This window comes from Anastrepha obliqua, chromosome 5, assembly GCF_027943255.1.
Source record: "Anastrepha obliqua isolate idAnaObli1 chromosome 5, idAnaObli1_1.0, whole genome shotgun sequence".
In the NCBI taxonomy this organism is placed as follows: domain Eukaryota; kingdom Metazoa; phylum Arthropoda; class Insecta; order Diptera; family Tephritidae; genus Anastrepha; species Anastrepha obliqua.
Genome location: NC_072896.1, coordinates 126,939,027 through 126,957,300, shown reverse-complemented (window position 1 = coordinate 126,957,300; position 18,274 = coordinate 126,939,027). Strand labels below are relative to the sequence as shown.

The 18,274-nt window shown below is 37.2% G+C and overlaps 4 protein-coding genes across 12 annotated transcripts in view; 1 reads left to right on the top strand and 3 right to left on the bottom strand.

The window, feature by feature from the left end:
• Positions 1-492: 492 nt before the first annotated feature.
• LOC129246866 (uncharacterized) lies at positions 493-4,644 on the bottom strand. 3 transcript variants are annotated; one of them, XM_054885556.1, is made up of 9 exons: positions 4,415-4,644; positions 4,234-4,352; positions 3,165-3,302; positions 2,913-3,092; positions 2,653-2,846; positions 2,480-2,571; positions 1,953-2,369; positions 1,718-1,880; positions 493-1,610 (listed from the first exon to the last, which is right to left on the bottom strand). In XM_054885556.1, the coding sequence occupies exons 2-9, from the start codon at positions 4,258-4,260 to the stop codon at positions 911-913; spliced, it is 1,911 nt and encodes a 636-aa protein (XP_054741531.1). In that variant the 5' UTR covers positions 4,261-4,352; positions 4,415-4,644; the 3' UTR covers positions 493-910. The 3 variants fall into 3 exon arrangements, with proteins under 3 accessions (XP_054741531.1, XP_054741532.1, XP_054741533.1); XM_054885557.1 differs by having other exon boundaries at positions 1,953-2,261; XM_054885558.1 differs by having other exon boundaries at positions 1,154-1,623.
• A 319-nt stretch (positions 4,645-4,963) lies between these two features.
• On the bottom strand, positions 4,964-6,695 carry LOC129246865 (dnaJ homolog shv). Its single transcript, XM_054885554.1, has 3 exons — positions 5,780-6,695; positions 5,506-5,716; positions 4,964-5,359 (listed from the first exon to the last, which is right to left on the bottom strand). The coding sequence occupies exons 1-3, from the start codon at positions 6,578-6,580 to the stop codon at positions 5,304-5,306; spliced, it is 1,068 nt and encodes a 355-aa protein (XP_054741529.1). The 5' UTR covers positions 6,581-6,695; the 3' UTR covers positions 4,964-5,303.
• A 17-nt stretch (positions 6,696-6,712) lies between these two features.
• The window catches only part of LOC129246862 (protein expanded), a 57,291-nt gene continuing 45,729 nt past the window's right edge, over positions 6,713-18,274 (bottom strand). The window contains exon 8 of one of the 2 annotated variants that reach the window (XR_008582520.1): positions 6,713-6,821. The gene's annotated coding sequence lies outside the window, so the exon portion shown is untranslated. The remainder of the gene's footprint in view (positions 6,822-18,274) is intronic. The other variant, XR_008582522.1, reaches the window with a different exon arrangement.
• Positions 7,700-17,631, top strand: LOC129246863 (protein croquemort). 6 transcript variants are annotated; one of them, XM_054885553.1, is made up of 6 exons: positions 7,700-7,822; positions 15,463-15,712; positions 15,781-16,083; positions 16,146-16,945; positions 17,008-17,098; positions 17,153-17,631. In XM_054885553.1, exons 2-6 carry the CDS (start codon positions 15,584-15,586, stop codon positions 17,300-17,302), a joined length of 1,473 nt encoding a protein of 490 aa, XP_054741528.1. In that variant the 5' UTR covers positions 7,700-7,822; positions 15,463-15,583; the 3' UTR covers positions 17,303-17,631. The 6 variants fall into 6 exon arrangements, with proteins under 6 accessions (XP_054741528.1, XP_054741526.1, XP_054741527.1 ...); XM_054885551.1 differs by having other exon boundaries at positions 15,460-15,712; XM_054885552.1 differs by having other exon boundaries at positions 7,706-7,835; positions 15,460-15,712.

Genomic DNA, 18,274 nt, shown 5'->3' with positions numbered 1-18,274 from the left:
AAGGTGCTGAGATGATTCCACCTCGTCACCCAGACAGCTTCTCCAGAAAGGGCTTGAAGCAACCCCAATCTTTTTTTGTTGTAACAAAGTCTGTTGTTAGCGACTGTCTTGTGCTATCTCGAGTTGTTTATACAAGGTGGCGCAAAATTAGTCACCCTATGGGAAAACTTATAACTTTTGCAAATGGTGTCGCACGTCAGTCATATTTGACCCTTGTGAACTAGACAGCTGCAGTGTCCAAACAGACAAGCAATGGAGCGCCTAAAGATCAAATGAAGATCTTCATCACTCAAAACTCCTTTGTTTATTCTGTAAACAATGATTCAAAAACAAATTTGGATGATTAATTTTGTGCCACCTTGTACAATAATTGTTATCCAGCTACGTGCGACCTAAAGGCTACGTTGAAATTTTAAGGCACAGTCCTGCCGTTTCTTGCCGTGAAGATGACAGCCCTCATTGATTAGATTTTGAAATTAAAGCGGCTACATCTAAAAGGGTTTTTTAAGAAATTTATTATGAGAATAATTGATTGTTTATTAATGAATAATGACACTTTGATGCTTTGAATATTAAGTATTTCAAGCCTCGAGCGAGTTGCGAGCACAAATATTTCGATGCATTGGCGTTTATGTTATTCTTTATTTTACTTAATTGTTTAATTAATAATTTATTGCACTATAAAATCAGCTAAATTTCTGACAGCTAAAATGCAGTCTTTATCAAGCAAACTGCCTTAATGCATCTCCATACGAGTATACATATATGAAACTTTCATACATCTGACGCAGTTAAAGCCAGTCAATTTAGTTAGTGACTGGAATCCGCCGATCCTTGATTGCTTAATGTCGTCCGTGGTCGTGGTTTGCATGCTCATCCATGCATGATGGGATGGTGGTGACCAGCGCATCTATTCATATTTGTCAAAATATCGCTTTTTTAGATCAGGCGGATACGTAACATAGATGTAGTGCTCGTTTTGACCTATGTCATTTTGCATAAATTCATGAATGGATGATGAAGCACGTAGCGAATGCTGAGAGGCTCCACTATTGCGATGATGAGAGGTTAAGGGCCGTGGGTGGGTATTGTATTGACGTCCACCTCCCGTAGCCACACCCATGTTTGACTCATTTTCCAACATAGTGACACCGGTTGTCCCTAGGCCCGCAATGCTGGCGGATTTTGGTGCTCCGCTCGCACTCGTCATCGATTTGCCGCCCACGCTCGTGACCGCTGTTGTGGCGATTGGTCTACTTGTATAGTCGCGTCGGTCTAAAATGTCCTGTTGGTAAGCGTGACTCTGTGTCGGCATGTGACGATGTCGTGGTGTTCCGCTCATGTCGGCGGCCGTGGACGTGTTCTGCATATGGGACTCTGCCAAGTAACGTCTCGGGCTGTGGCGATAATCGTATTGAAGTGGTTCGGGGTATAATTCGTGAGCCGCCTGCTGGTAGTAGTACGGCTGGGATAGGTTCTGGCGCATGCCGCCGTGCATACCGGTAGTCGTGTAGGTCTGGTACTGCTGCTGTTGCTGCATGGACGCCGATTGCTGGTACCGATGGTACATGTAGTCCTGTTGATTGGTATTGATTGTCGTTTCCTCGGAGCTGAAATAGATAACTTTAGCTTAATCACAACACACTCAGCGCAAAGTGCACACTTCGAATGAGTTCACTGTTTTCGGCTCACGTGAATGCACGCATGAATTACTTACTCAAATAGTACCCAAATGATGTAGTAGCAAAAGCACACTCCAGTCGAGAGGACAAAAATGAGGATCAGTGTCAAACCCCAAGGGAAGATGCGCGGCTCGAGCGGGCCATCCTCCCAGTAGCGATCGCATGACAGATACCAGCAAACTGCTCTGTTCATTTCCTCTACAAAAAGAGGAGCACAAGAGCACATTTATATACCTATGAGTGACTACAAATGTGGGAAATCATACGAACCTTCCATTTCTTTAAAGCTCTGATCCGTCATTGTCAGCAGAAGGCTAGCGATGCAGGTGCGCACCAAGATTTCACATTGCACCTTCAGTTTGCTCAGTTCCTCAGCTTTGCAGTTGGCACGCGTTTTCTGTATATTCCCATTCCCATTCTTGATCCTACTGGTATTGCTTGTCGGCGTGGAGCTCCCATCGTCATTATCGTCATGGCTGCTGTGTTCATTAGACCCGTTCTTCTTGGTTTTTGGATTGTGTGTGTGTGGCGGTGTTTGCATATTGGCAGCCTTGTTATGCTCCGAATTTGTTGGAGTTCCTGTTGAATGTTCACCGTCAGCATGTCCCTTTCTCATATTTTTCATGGGTTCATTGGCAATCATGGTGGTTGACTTCTTGCTCTTTTCAGCAATAATTACATTTTCGACTACAATAATTTTGGGGCAGGAAAATCGATTGGGATTTTGGAGGGGTTACCAATTGCAATAAAGGATCTGCAAATGTACATACATATATGAGTAAATGTAAATATCTTACCAGTGTCCTTAAATTTATTTTGGCCAATTTTGTCCTGACATAATTGACGAGTTTGTACTTTTGCGCCTCGTGTGCCGCCCATGGAGGAGGTCCTACAACACATAAATGCATGGGTATGTTAATATAGAAAATGATACCTTTTGATGTGTGGGTTTTAATGAAATCCTCGTTACCTGAGAGGTATTAAACTCAAATAGGGCGTATTTGCCTTTGCCAGCGCTGAATTCTGACCCAGCGAATCACCCCAGACTTCAATATCGGTAACCACATGTTGGTCGCTGGTCGTTAAACTCGACGATTCCTCTGTTTGGAATACTTCGCATCGCATTATATCACAAAAGTCCGCCAGACAAACGGCATCTTCGGCCTGTATTTACATAAGTATGCGAAAATGTAATCAAATGAATCGAATAGCTGAAGAATTTCTTCAAACCTCGTTGATGGTACTCTTGTGCCGTGTCTCAAAGTGTAAGTCCAAAAATCTTTCCTGATAGAAACTTTTGCCACACAGACGACATGTCCACTGCGTTGGGCGATCGCGTTTTTTGGCATCTTGACAAGGAGAGTAAACATCACGCAGCGGATGTAGCGGGCACTCTAGAGGTAATTTCGCCTGAAAGTAGACATTTTTCATAGATGTGTTTTACATTAGGCAAATGCCAGTTGCTTGGCTTGCGACGCTTACCGAGTATTTATCTAATATGGGCGTCCATTTTGAGCGTACAATTTTGCGCACCAAACGGCTGTTATCTTTGGAACAAAACATCTTTATAATGTGTGTGTGGGGCCATGGTATAAGCAGTAGAAAATAAATTAAAGTTATCTGAAAGAGAGGTGAAATCATTATCAGAGCAAGTGAACACATTTTCGAAAATGCTTCATGCTAATCGCGCATTGCTATCACCGAAATGTGAACGAAAGGAGAGTACCGCAAGGAACACGCGAAACTCCTCACACAATATCCACCATAAGGTCGGCGAAAGAGCATTGAGGTCACGATGGTTTTTCTATCACAACAAATCATTTCAGAAAATAGTTGGATGGCAAAGAAGTTCGCATATTCCACAGCAGAACAGGGGAGTTCGTAATACTTCGCTGTTGAGGATGTAAGCACTTACCAAAGCATTAAAAAATAAGCACAAAAGCTTTTCGAACTTAAAAGAAGAATTACTGAAATAGCATTTGTTTATATCAACTCCTTTTTTGTTTTGACACATTTAGTATATATAATATGTAAATAAGAATACATACAAGTACGTGCACGCTTCTACAGGCGTATACACACATACATAGTATGTACATATGTGCATATGCAATCAGATTTGTTGAGTAATGTCATTGTGGTGTGCCGGCTGTGAGTACATAGATTTTTAGGTCCTTACACAAACTGAAGAGCGAAAAGGAAAATCAATAGAGTCGTGAAGAACAACGACGTTGGAAGGGATAAACTTATAAATGGACTTGTTATGGCATAATTTCAGTGTTTGTGAGTGTATATACATACATACAAACGAATGTTCATACGGATATGGGTTAATGAAATGCATATTTCCATATTTTTTTATTCTCTTCATATGCAAAAGACACGTTCATATATATATGTGCTTATATATGGATGTGCGTATGTCCGTACATATACTATATTTGTATATGCAAGTTTACAATCACCACCGCACTGAATTTTTTGCGATTTACAATGATTATTTGTTGTTTGTTACGATTTTTTGTTGTTTGTGTGTTTCAGTATCACTTACCTCTATATTAAAATATTTACGCGACATTCATAACAATAGCTTTGGAAAATGTTTCAGCCAAGGTGCTCCAAACGTCGCACAACTTTTTACGGTTAACGGTTTATATGTACACAGAAAAACTGAAAAGGAAATCTAGTATTTTTTATCTCTTTCATTAAGATTTTAGTTTCATTTTATTTACTTAAATAATTTATCGTTTTCTTATTTTTAACACAATTTAATATTTTTCCAACGTTTTATTTCGATAACATACGCGTCTACGACACGGAAAATTTCTTCATGTTCTGGGCAATACTATCTGTTCGAAATTCGATTATCCTTTTCCTTTACGGTTTACAGTGTTGCAGCTTTTGTGAAATTTCCCATTTACATGTTCTGCCGTAGTGGCCAGACGGTAGCTGTTTGATGTGAACACCGAAAAGTATGCTACTTATACTGAACTCTCCAGAAGAGAATATTCATAGACACCATACTGAGTTTTGCACCCCACAAAAATTCAAATCACCACACATCTCTCACCTCAACATTTCGCCGATTAAATTTTTACTATTTTCTTATTTTGAAATGAATAGAATACATAAAATTTATTACACAAAATTCTTTTCGATTAAAATAAAAAAACTCATTAACGTTCTCTGTTTGCACCTTCTCATTTCGTTAAATTCTCTGCTCTTACTAGTGAGTTAACGATCTCTGCTACGGCTATCATTAAAATGAAATACTTGAAAAATTCATTTGTTTTCCTCTTTAGAAAAACGTGTAGATACATTTTATTGCATCGCATTAATTTCAACTTGCCGTTCAGCTCCAATTTATTAAAGGAACAACTACAGAGTATTTTGTTTTTACGTTACTAGCATCATTTGGTATTTCGTAATAACTTAGAATTTAGTTTCATTCATTAAAGTGTAACTACTGACCTGTTTTTTAAATTAACTTAATGATAAAGTTCAAAGAATATGTTACAATTTAAATATTACAATATTCTATGCCAAAAGCAAGCATTTTTTTAAAACTAAAAATTATAAATACCCCGCTATTCACAAATGCAGACAGTCATAGATGAATCCTCACAACCCATTATAAATCCGATTAATGGAGGTTTGATCAAGTATTTTTTTAAGATCTAAAATGAAAACGAAATAAAAATTATTAGCCAAAATGTTTAGCTATTCTCTTAAAAAACTATTTAAGCATTATATTTGTTTCACTAAATTGTAAAATTTGTTGTAAAACGATTCCAATTGATTTATTTACTTTAACGCCCCTTACCTTCTTTTTCTGCATCATCCAAGTTCTTTTTAGGGAACTCCACATCGAACGTTATGTATAAATTGCCTTGCAAATTATTGTTTTCATAATTTGGCATTCCTTCGCCCTTCTTACGTATCCGTGCCCCCGGCCAGGTTATTTTTTCGCGCGTAATGCTTACTGCGTGTCCATCCAAATGCGTAATGTTCATAGTAAAACCAATAAGCGCATCCTAGCGCAAAAATAAAATGGTTTTTATTTCGTAACATAAAATTTAAAGTCAACAAATACTTACTTGTAAACTTATTGTGACGTTTGTGTACAAATCATCACCTTTGCGCTGGAATCGCTCGTGTGGTGTTTGCAGCACCTTAATTATGAGATCACCCGGCTCCCCATCCATGTGAGGTTCGCCTTCAGCAACAAATTTTGTTTCTTGGCCATCCACCATTCCTGCTTCGACTTCAACTTCTAGTGTACGTTCCTCGTTCACAAGTTTCACGTTCGGGCATTCATCACAGACCGTTTGCTGTATCATTTGGAAACGACCGGGTCCTAAGTTGCGAGTTACCATCTCTTGCCGGCAGTTGCACTTGCGTGTGCCGGATGCCGGTTTTAAAACCGGTTTGTTTCGCACAATTTCTACAAAGTTACCTGAATACAACTCTTCCAAAGTAACATAGAGATTCATCACAATATTAGCCCCTCGAGCTGCTTGATGTTCGTGAGGATCGCCGTTGCCAAAGTGAAAGCCGAAATCGCCGAAAAAGCTGGCAAATGGATCAGCTCCATGATCCATCATGCCATCCTTCTTCAAGCATTCTTCGCCACAGCGATCATACGTTTTTCGTTTGTCAGGGTCGGAAAGCACTTCGTAGGCGGCTCCCAAGTCTTGGAACTTTTCCGATGCTAACGGATCATCTTTATTTTTGTCTGGATGCAACTCTTTCGCCAAATTTCTGTACGCCTTCTTTATTTCATTGGTAGATGCCGACTTACGTACATTAAGAATTTTGTAAAAGTCTCGGTTGGCAAACGCAACTCCCAATAAGCAGAATGTGACCTGCACTATTAAAGTTAATGTCAGGCTATTCATGATGATTAATTAGTAAATCCCAGTATTTCTATTAATTAATAAAATAATCTGTTTTCATAGTTTCTAAGTTTTAATTAAATTCTTATCTTCGAACTGTGTTGGCAAATGTGCAAATGATATCTATAGACTTGCCTTGCTATTGTGTGCGTGTGCGTGGTTGATGCTGATTGGTTGCCGCTCAGCTGTCAAATATGTATAGTTGCATGTCGAATTCAAACTTTTACGATCTATTAAGAAATTTCTTAAAAATTAAATCAACATGTTATCAGTTTTTCTGGTGAAACCTTTATTTAATATACTCTCAAGTCAGAATAAATGTCTGTTAAGTCATGCAGAAAGTAAGTTTTACGGTGACCTCTTAAAATAGTCATCTTCACCGTTTGATTTAATCTAATTGTTTCGTAAGCTTAACGTTACCGCAAATGACAACCGATGGCGTCAGTGCCAAGATAAGTTACTTGTTTGTAAATATTCGGTGAATGACTTAGCAATATTATGATTTTTTAATTAAATAAACTAATAAAAATGAAGTGCCGCGTGTTAAATTGTGGCATCAGAAATTATAAGAATATTTCCAAGTGCAGTTTTTTTGCTCTCTGTTGCCGATGACGTCAAGGAAAGAAAAAAATGCTTGTGTATTATTTCTTGAATTTGACAGTTTCTATTGCTTGCGCTTACCTCCCCTCTTCTTTTTGTATTCTTATTCGCAGCATTGACGTCATGGCGAATTTGGAAGGGGTAATCTGATTAGGTATTCTTCTTGGTGCCGATCAAGGCGAATCTATTAAAGGGCGTATCGGTAAACCAGCTGATGTGCTTTTTTTCATTTACCGTGTCCATCCGTACAGTACAACCGTTACATTTATACTACCGTCGTATGCTTTTTGCTTTAAATGACTATCGACTGTGCAACATAGTTCATGATATTTATATGTACAAAACGTTGTTGCTGGTCTAGCGCCTCCAACCTGAATGAATGCGCCGTGGTATCGATGAAACAATTCTTTTCAATCGCAAATGTTTTGTTTGAAAGATGTCTCGTGAAGACTCGTGTTATGCACAAGAACAATTTCCTTAGATCACTATGCTCCATTGTGAACTGTTTGTTTTGGTTATTGTTTGCCATTAATTATCTGTATTAAAGTTTTAGTTTGTAGGGTTTTTTGAAATGCATATGTATTTAAATAGCGAGTGAAAAGTGTGTTGTTGCTGCGATTTCTGATTCACAACGTTCGAAATTCGGTTAGAATAAAATGTAAATTTTAAGTTGATTGTGCCGAAATATGCAAGTCTTCAATTAACATTAATATTGAGAAATTATAAAGTGATTATCAGTGTAGAGTCGGAGATATTTATGCAATTTTTATTGATCTAAATCTCAGTGGGTTGATATTTGTCCTTCAGTGCTAGCCAAGGCCAATTTCCAATATTTCATCTTTTAGTGTTAAAATAGCGCTTCTAATACGCTTATTCAACAAAGGTTTGGACTGAAATATGTAGGTATGTATGTAAGTGAGTACATGCCTATTTTTATAATTATACCAGGTACTTACTTGTACTAAAACTCATTTTTATGTATGTAGTTGCAAACAGCTGAAAACTACATTCTTAATCTTTTATGACTAATCACTAGAGCAAAAGTCGACGAGAAATAATAGTAAGTTTTACAAATAGTCATACACATTAACAACATTTGAAACATGGGCTGCAACCCAGTAGTGAATTGGGATATTTTAAGACTAGTTTAGAGCACACAGTTTTGGTGTAGACATGGCAAAATATTTCTTTCCCCTTCGATACGTTTAAGGCAATAATTATTAGAACTGCAATAGATACAATTATACATGCATACATTCATGCAGATAGTATGTGCTCGTAGGAGCGAATTTTGTAAAAACGCAATAAAAACGTCGTTGTTATCTCCAACGTATGTGCACATAATAATTGTTTGCTAGAAAAAGCGAATGTGCTCTAAATGCAAGTTATCAGGCAAAGATAACGTTCAAAGGAGGCATATATAATATATGCAGATGCTATAAAGTACATACTTAAGTGGTTATATTTGCACAAAAGGGTTAACGCTTTCTAAGTACCAAAAAAAAAGAAGATAAAGAAACATGTATATATCTGCATATATGTACATAGAAATACCGTATCAAATAAATTTAAATTCCGCACCTAAATACACTTAATAACTTCTTTCCGTATGCGGTTGTATACAAATTTCATTCTCTTAAAGTCTTGCAACTAATCGAAATTTGGTTGTTTCGGATTAGCAGCACGGCTGATTGAGTAGCGATCGATTGGGTGCTAAAGGCTCATTAAATTCGAGGGAGGCACTTATAAAACAGCATAGCTGTTAAATAGAATTTAGTTTCATTTTAATCTGCTTTGAAAGCGAGTCGTAGCATTCGCCAATACTTAGCCGCATACGGGGTTTGTTAGACACAAGTATATGTAGATATAGTATATTCATATATATAAGTATATGCATATGCGTACATATGCATGCATACATACATACATGAATACACATATATATATAAAGTTGTTCGTTAGTTACCGTACAGATATTTGTGTAAAATAGTTTGCAAATTGTATAAATATAAACATTCTTGTAAGAAAAGCTGTAAGAAGCGCATCGATATGCTAATTTGTGGCTCATTTGTAAGAAAATATATAGAAAGATATCTTACGGCTCAGTACCCTAACCGATCTTTGATCTTTTCAAATCAATTCAATTGTTATTTATTCATTAAATGAATATATGTACAAATGACATGCATACTTACATATAATTAACAAAAGAAAAACCAAAATCAAAAACAATTTTGCGATCAAGAAAATCTTTGTGTATACTGAAAGAAAAAAGTGTTTGGAAAGTTAAGTATGGTACTATAAAGAAGAGGAAATTTGTTTGTGGATTATTTGCAAACTAGTTAAACAATAAATTCGGAATACTATTGTAACAGTTTGCAAAGAAAAAAAATCTTTTTCATCAGGACAATGCTCCGTGTCCCAAGAGCATTTTGACAATGGGTAAAATCCGTGAATTAAAATTTGCATTGTTCGAGCATCCACCGCATTCACCAGATTTGGCCCCTAGTGACTTCCATCTGTTTCCAGACCTAAAAAAATTCATGCATGGAAAGCGTCATAACATTCCAGATACTCACTTCAGGGATGGAATTCATAAATTGGAATCTCGTTAAGACAAGTGTATTGCTGATCAGAGAGATTATGGTTGGTTGGTTGGTTTTTGTGGTGATTCTTCCAGAACCCAACTAGCGCTTCCGCACCATTTTGTTGCCACATCCTCGTTACCAACTTGTTTACCAGTTATTTACGGCATGGCTATATTCAGTCTGTGGGGTTTAAGAACCTTATTAGGTTGTTGACATTTAAGCCAGACAGTTGTTCCAGACCCTTGAACAGCGGCCTGCCCAGGGTTAACATTCTGTCCTTCCATAGGGCAGGGCATTCACAGAGGAAGTGGAAGATTGTTTCCTTTCCGGTTGTTTACAACTAAGACAGTATGTGTTGTGAGGGATGCCCATTTTGGCTGCTTATTCTCCGACAGACCAAACGCCAGTTATGACTGCCGTTAGTCTCCAGGCATCCCGTCGTTTCATGTTTAACAACATTGACGATTGTTTGAGGTTGTAGGTGGGCCATAACGTTCTGCTGATTTTGCATTTCGTCTGGTCTCTCCATCTACAATCCGCGATTCGAAGGTATTTTAGGGAAATTGTACTCTTGACTGCGCCTAATGGTGTGAATACCGATTCTGCAAAAGCGTTATTCATGGCAGATCCCCTTCTTGCCAGTTCATCTGCTTGTTCATTATTCAATATTCCGATGTCCCGGCACCCAGATTAAGGTAACTTTATGGTTTACACGCAAGGTGGTGAGGCTATTCTTACTTTGTTCCACCACCATAGGGTTTGTAGTAGCTGAATCCAGTGCCTGGATTGCAGCTTGGCTATCCGAAAGAATATTGATATTGCCCTTAAAAGAGAAATCTGCGATTAGTAGCCTACAAGCTTCCCCAATTGCCAGTACTTCCGCCTGGAAGACACTGCAGGCATTGGGGAGACGCACAGATCTTTCAATTTTAAGTATATGAGAGTATACATATACCAGCCTCAACACCCCAATTCATTTTAGAACCATCTGTATAGACTGTAGTGCCGAAGTTGTTTAGTGAGAATCCCTTATTCCACTCCTCCTTAGATGGAAAGAGAGTGGCAAAATTCCTATTGAATGTTACCGTCGGGACGATGTAGTCAGTCATCACCGAGGTTAACTGAGTTTGTCGCAATAGTAGACTGGCATGATCATAAGTTTGTTCTTTCCAGCGACCCGCTTCGTTTAACCTAAAAGCACTCATGGTTGCCGTCTTCTTAATGTGTAGGTCTATTGGAATAACGTGTGTCAGTGCGTTGAGAGCCTCCCTCGGACATGATCTGATTGCACCGACCGTTATTGCACAGGCTGATTTTTGTATTCTGCCGAGTAATTTGGTATTGTAATCTCTCCCTAGAGCTTTCCACCAAACTAGCGAACCATACGATAACATTGGTCGTATAACCGCCTTATACAACCATAATGTATGCTTAGGTTGAAGACCCCATCTTCTTCCAAGCATACGTTTACAGGCATATAAAGCAATTTCAGTTTTTCTTACCCGTTGTTCGACGTTTAATTTCCAGCTAAGTTTGGAGTCCAAAATTACCCCTAATTACTTTGCACTGGGTGAAAGTGAGAGGAGGGAGACTATATTGAATAATAAAGTGTGTTTTAAACCATAACATTATGTTTTTCTCATCGAACCGCAAAATCTAGTATGCATATGTGCGTGGACTCTTAAGGCTTGCCTTCTGATCCCCAAACTGACTTCCTTCCTTGTTTTCGCTACTCTCAGGTTTATAAATGTATTCAAAAATTCATGAAAATCGATAAATGTTTCCCAGAAAGTGGTTTGTAAACCCAATAATCATCGTGAATTTGAATTTGTTGACTGAATAGTTTGTTCTGGTGACTTTATGACACCATTTTAGATATAAATACATATGTACATAAATATGCAAATACATACACATGCAAGTGCACATTTGAAATGTGCGATAAAAAATAATGGAAGTATATACCTATATGTATGTATTCACACATTTGAAAGTACATACGCACGCTCACATCTTCTATACTTCTTCCATATCTTGAAGGCTTCGCCCCACTTTAGTATATAATACTAATATCAAAGGGTGTTAGCTCAAAAGTGACTTCCTGGGTATAAAAATACTCAGTGTGGAATTGCTGACTTTTATTGTAATAAAGAGTGTCGGCGTGGTGATTATGTATGGATCACAATATTTCACAAATTGCATCTTCTGACTGATCGATTACATTTTGGCATAAACACGGCGAACCTTTTCTGTCAATTCAGGTATAGTTCCTGAGTTATAGGCGTACCTGACAAAAATATTCCTCTTAACGCCTCCAATTGCGCGCACTTTTTCGAACCGTTTAGGGTTGAACGACGCGGTCTGATTTACATAAAAGTTTCAAAATACGTGGTCTTATATAAACGGTCAGAAAAATTCCGTAAATTAACAGTAAAATATAAGAATATAAAAATGCATTTTGCAGAATCGGCAGAAATAAGATATATGATTGTATGTGCATATGAATAAAAAAATAACCTTTGGAATTATTGTTTACCCAAGCACGTAAATTTCAAATCGCTGAGTATTTTTTAGCTATTTAAAGAATTTGTTGTTGTTGTTATAATAGCATAAACATTCCCCTACATGATTGGGGAATGCTGCTGGAGTAAATCTATAAAAATATTGAAATCTATATAAGATTTTTGCCCATACTCGTAGATTTAGATAAGTTTTTATATTATTTCTGTTTATGTTTTCGCTGTGGGGGTCCAATTTAGCAAAAATATTGATTGGGTAATCTTTGACGCTTTTAACGCTTTTGTTTAATGGCCTCCGTATTTTTTTAGAAACATTTATGATGGCAAGATAACCAATTTATAGTATCGCTAATAGAGTATTGAAAACTTAATGTAAGAATTAATCTGTAGACTTTTAACGAAAGCGCTTACATATGTATATTAAAATAGAAGATTTTCATCATTCACATTCGTAGTTTTATAATCCACAAGAAGAAAATGTGTACTCATAAATCAAAGGTTAAACTAAAGCTATGTTAGATTTTAAAAGTATTTGGCAAAATTTCCTTAGAAAAATCTGTTCGCGCTTGTTTAAATCCCTTGATTCAATTATTAAAGGTTTGCTCACTTGTGACATTCGAATTTTGACACTCCCTTACAAAAGGTCGCATTTAGGAAGGGCGTAGAAAGTGGAAAAATTAAATACCTTTTTGGTAAAAATGGTAGCAAAAAACGTTTTCTTTTTACTTAAATTATAACTACTGGTACAAACAGAAATTGCCAGGAATGATATTAAAAAAATGTTATTAAGTTAATCCCAGATTGATATTTTGTGAATTAATTTTCAAATTGAAAACTGATCACGAAGTTGGGAAGTTTTACCAATATGAAGCTATTATATTACCTAAGCAGTATGGCCCTAATGAATTCCTTGCGCCTTGCTTTACTATGCTACGCCCACGTAAGTTTGGAGTTTTGACCCCCAAGTCGCGATTATTCATTCCTAACTACTTGACAAACTACCACGGGCATGAAACACAAATGATAGAAAATGTTGTATGTAATTGCAGAGGCTCCTCGACAGGCAATGGCACACCTCGGAGTATATTTCTGCCATGAAAAAACTCCTCATAAAAAGACATCTGCCATCAGGAGGCTATTAGTTACATATTGCTAAATGAGCAATTGTTGGTAACTTATGTATCTTTAAAGTAACGTAGTAAGTACTTCCCAAACCTGTATTTGAAAGGCATTGGACTCAAATTGTCAAAACGTTCATCTTTCACGTTCATTGCCCCAAAAAGATGCTTTGTAATATCCTGATTTAAGCTGTATGTCGGTATGTTTTTCGTATCGTCTTGGTTATTCACATACCGAGCAAGTGCTTATACACGCTTTTGAAAACGAAATGTTTTTCCTACAAATTTTACATTTCTTCCACTTTTGCTAAACATTTTTAGAGTTAACAACCCAGTGTCTTGCTAAGGGAGCCGATTTGTCAAGAGGGAATGAGAAAGCTGCTAACTGAGCAAACCTTTTATTATTGAATCATGTTTAAATCCTACATAAAAAAGGCGAGATGGCGAGAGGCGCTGTATGTATGTACGTTTAAAATTTAACCCTTTGCGCTCGAGGCGCTTTTCTGTCGGGTGAACCAGCGAGCACAAAGGGTTAAAATGAGGAGAACGTGATTTTAAAATGTTTAAATAAGGTTCTAATTTGCTTCTTTGTGGCTTTTCGTGTTTCCATTTCTAAATGTAAATAAAAATCAGCTAATACAGGGTGAACTAATTAAAGTACTGATATTTCTTTGGATTGCCGAGTAAATATTTCGTTTGATATGGCTAGCTCTGTTCTCTCTCATTTTAGCTTGAAATTAGTCTTATTTTCGGCATTATTTAATTTTTTTATTTTAAGTATAAAATTCTCAAATACACACAGTGTATAGCTATTATACAGGGTCCGCCATATAACTTTACGGAATTAAAAATGCTATAAAAAAGAAACTACTCAATATTTTTCCAAACTGTTTTTTTTATTTTGAAGTACAATCCTTCCGGTTAATGATGGAACACAACTTCATTCATATGGCTGTCTCGGCTAGCCATGCACCATCCCATACGATCGGTCCAATTTTTCAATACATTTTCGCTTGTATGCGGCTGTATTTCAGCTATGACATCGCGTATGTTGGTCTTCAGTGCATCAATTGTTGCTGGTTTGTTGGCATAACACTGGTCTTTGACGGCACCCCAAAGATTATAATCCAACGGCGCCAAATCGCAGCTAGGAGGCGGCCAAACGATATCAGAAGCACATACGCTTCATTCGGTGCTTTTCTTCTTCCCATTGCCGTACGTAATTTTCATACACATTCTGCAACATTACCATGATTTTCAAAGTAATGTCGCAATATTTCCCAGCATTCTTTGAGCGTATACACAACCATTTTCGTTCAGCGGAAGAATAAAACTAATTTTCTGTCAAATCAGATGACAGCTAAGTGTTCCCATTCTTCAAATAATACGTAGTTCAAATCCGTAACGATAAATGGCGGGCCCTATATATATCACTGTAAATGTCTACTTCTTTGTTAATTTCTTAGAAGGATTTAATTTATAATTTTACAAGAACAGAATAAACCATAGTCCCAGGTTAAAAAAAAATAAACTTACGTAAATCGGAAAAAAATCCATCAAATTTACAAAAATTAAAAAAAAAAACGTGTATGGAATTTTTTTAAGGTGCAAGCTTGAAAGAGTGGTAGAAAGTTAAGTTTTTTCTTTCCGGTGGAAAAACAGTATCGATGTTTTTTTTATGGAGAGTGGATGCACCCCAATATTGCATGATTGGCGCGCATATTCTTTTTTAGATGTTTAGCCAAACTGTTCCGCCAATTCGTCGTGTACGTCTTAATGTTGTGCCTCAAATAAAGAGATGAGAGTTCTTTCATGACAGAAATACTCCCGGAGGATTAAAATTGAGTAATACGTCTTTTTTTCAAGTATGGAACTATATTTTATACTGCTTTTGTTAGAAAATAATGCATAACTTTATAATAAATTTACAAAAAACATGCTAGTATTTCAAAAAATAGTTGAATGATGTTCAGTGACACTAATTGAACATACATTCGCACACGTACGAATTGTTTATAAAACAAGTTTAAAAAAAGATATTTATCATTTTCTTGCAGTAGCTCCTCATCCTGAAATAACTTGCAAAGCTGTATTTTAACCTTTTCGTTCCCGTTACGAGAAGCGTTGAATAGTCTTAAAATTATCAATTTTCTGGAATTATTGCGTAGTTCACAATAAAAAATGTGTTGTGAGTTGTGTAGCGTCACACAGCGTAAAGCCTGGGTTTTTGGTTTTGGAACCTTCTTTGCGGCTCTGGGCGTTGCTTTACTGATATTTTGGAATGGCATTGCGGATACCATTATGCAAAATGTAAGTTTCTATTATAAATTAAAAAACGATAATCGAGAACTATTATCGATGTCTTATTGTATTTCCAGAACTTAATGCTGAGAGTCGGCTCTGAATCCTATAAGAATTGGGTAGAGGCACCAATTCCAATTTACTTAGAATTTCATATGTTTAACTGGACGAATCCCGCAGAGATACGAAATCCGAATGTCAAACCTCACTTTGTTGAAATGGGGCCATATGTATTTCTTGAGAAACATTTGAAGCAGAATATTACTTTTTATGAAAACAATACAGTCTCGTACTTTGAGAAACGCACTTGGTTCTTCGATGAGCAGCGATCTGGCGGATCTTTGGACGATATGCTAACAGCGGCCCATGTCATAACAGCAGTGAGTATTTCAGACATAATATCGGAGTACAATTTCCAGATTTAAATAAACACTCTTTTCAGACTGTTGCCGATGAGATGAGACACAGAAACAAATTTATTAAAAAAATTCTGAACTTCATGTTGAATAATGAAGGTGGTGAACTGTACACGACCAAAACGGTACGCGAGTGGATTTTCGAGGGATATAAGGATAAATTAATCGATTTCTTAAACCTTTTCAATACAACGAAAATAAATATCCCCTACACTCGTTTTGGTTGGCTCGTAGATCGAAACGATTCCGCCGAATATGACGGTCTCTTCACGATACATACTGGTGTCGATGACATGGCCAATTTGGGTCGTTTGACGCATTGGAATCAGAAGACTGAGACTGGGTTTTACAAGGCACCGTGTGGCACAGTTAATGGAACTACCGGCGACCTCTTTCCACCACATTTGAGTCCTCTACAGGAGATTACTATCTTTGCAACGGATGCGTGTCGATATATGAATTTGGCACCGAATGGAACTATTGAAAGGTATGGCTTAACGGGATACAATTGGGTTGGAACGACCGAAACACTTGATTCTGGCGAAAACTATCCGAATCAGAAATGCTTCTGTGATTCAAATTCCGACGAATGTCCAAAAACGGGTGTCGTAGAATGTAAAAAATGTCGTAATAATGCCCCGATTTATGCCTCATTTCCACACTTCTATTTGGCTGACTCCGCCTATTTGAATGCTGTATCAGGATTACAGCCGGATGGGAGTAAACATAGTTTCAATTTAGCCATAGAGCCAACCACTGGTATTCCGCTCGAAGTGAATGGCCGTTTGCAAATTAATATGATGATCCAACCAGATCCAGATTTCGAGTGAGTTTTTAAGAAATAAAGATTACATAACTGATAAAATGCAATAACTTTTATACTTGTAGTATATACCGCGGTGTGCCGAATTTCCTAATGCCCATGTTTTGGTTCGATCAGCGTGCGGAATTAGATGCAAAGTTAGCCGGTAGAACGAAAGTAAGCATATAACATAGCTAAATGCCTCAAACTTTGAAATGCATAATTTTTTAGCTTGTTCTTGCGTTGGGTGGCTACGGATTCTATACTGGAATCGGCTTTATATCGATTGGTGCTATATTGTTCATTGTTGGCATAGTTTTAACTGTCACCAAGCGATGGAAACGAATACCAAATGATGATGAAGACATGCTTACGAATTAAGCCCTCAGAAGAGAAGAAGTTAAAATGTAACTTGTTTGTTATTTAATGAACGCATAGCTATGCCTATATAATTTTTGTACAAAATCACGTTAGCAGTAGCGAAAGTGCCAGAAAGTTATTCTAGTAACGGAACAAATCTGTGAATACTTGCATATTATACTTATTGCTCTTATATGCTTATGTTATTATATATTCACCTGCAAGCCTATTTTGTTTTGTCTGGTTTCCCTTTGTAAATTTTTATATTCGTTACAAACAAAGAGTTATGTAGAGGATTACGTATTTTTAGTTAAAGAATAAAAAATAAAATAAATATTATAAAAATACAACTTTTATCAAGTGCTGTCAAAGTTTTGATCTTGCTAAGCCTAAGAAAGTATTTGATCAAAGTAAATTCTGGTTCATACATTTTTCGAGCCTGATCGATGCTAGCATTGTTTTTCGATAAATATGATGGTTTTTCGTGGCCATTTTCACGGAAATACTTCACAAGAGGATAAGGAATTGATAAGGATTCTTATTCACCGTTTATCCATCTGAAAAAAAAAAATCGAAGGGTGCTATCTATTTCGAAAATAGCTACCTACTTTACTTTGGCCTGATGCACGAGGACGGCTCCAGGGGATTGGTCACTCAAATGTTTATTGTAAACTGAGTTAGAGCAACTGCCACACATGTTGTTTTTCTTTAATCGCTCCGCTCAGGCGCATAGGATCTCGACAAGACTCTTCCATCGTACACGGTTCTGGGCTGTTGTATTCTGGTACTCTACTCGAACACCTTGCGGGTTATCTGGTAGTTTTCTAAGTTTGTGACCTGACCATTGCCACTTTCTGCGCTTGATTTGCCATAGAATGTGTTTCCCATTCCTTGATCGCCACAGCGCGTTGTTGCTGATGGTGTTCGGCTAGAATATTCTACAGATGATGCGGAGGCATTTGTTACGAAAGATTGTAGTCTCTATGTGATGGT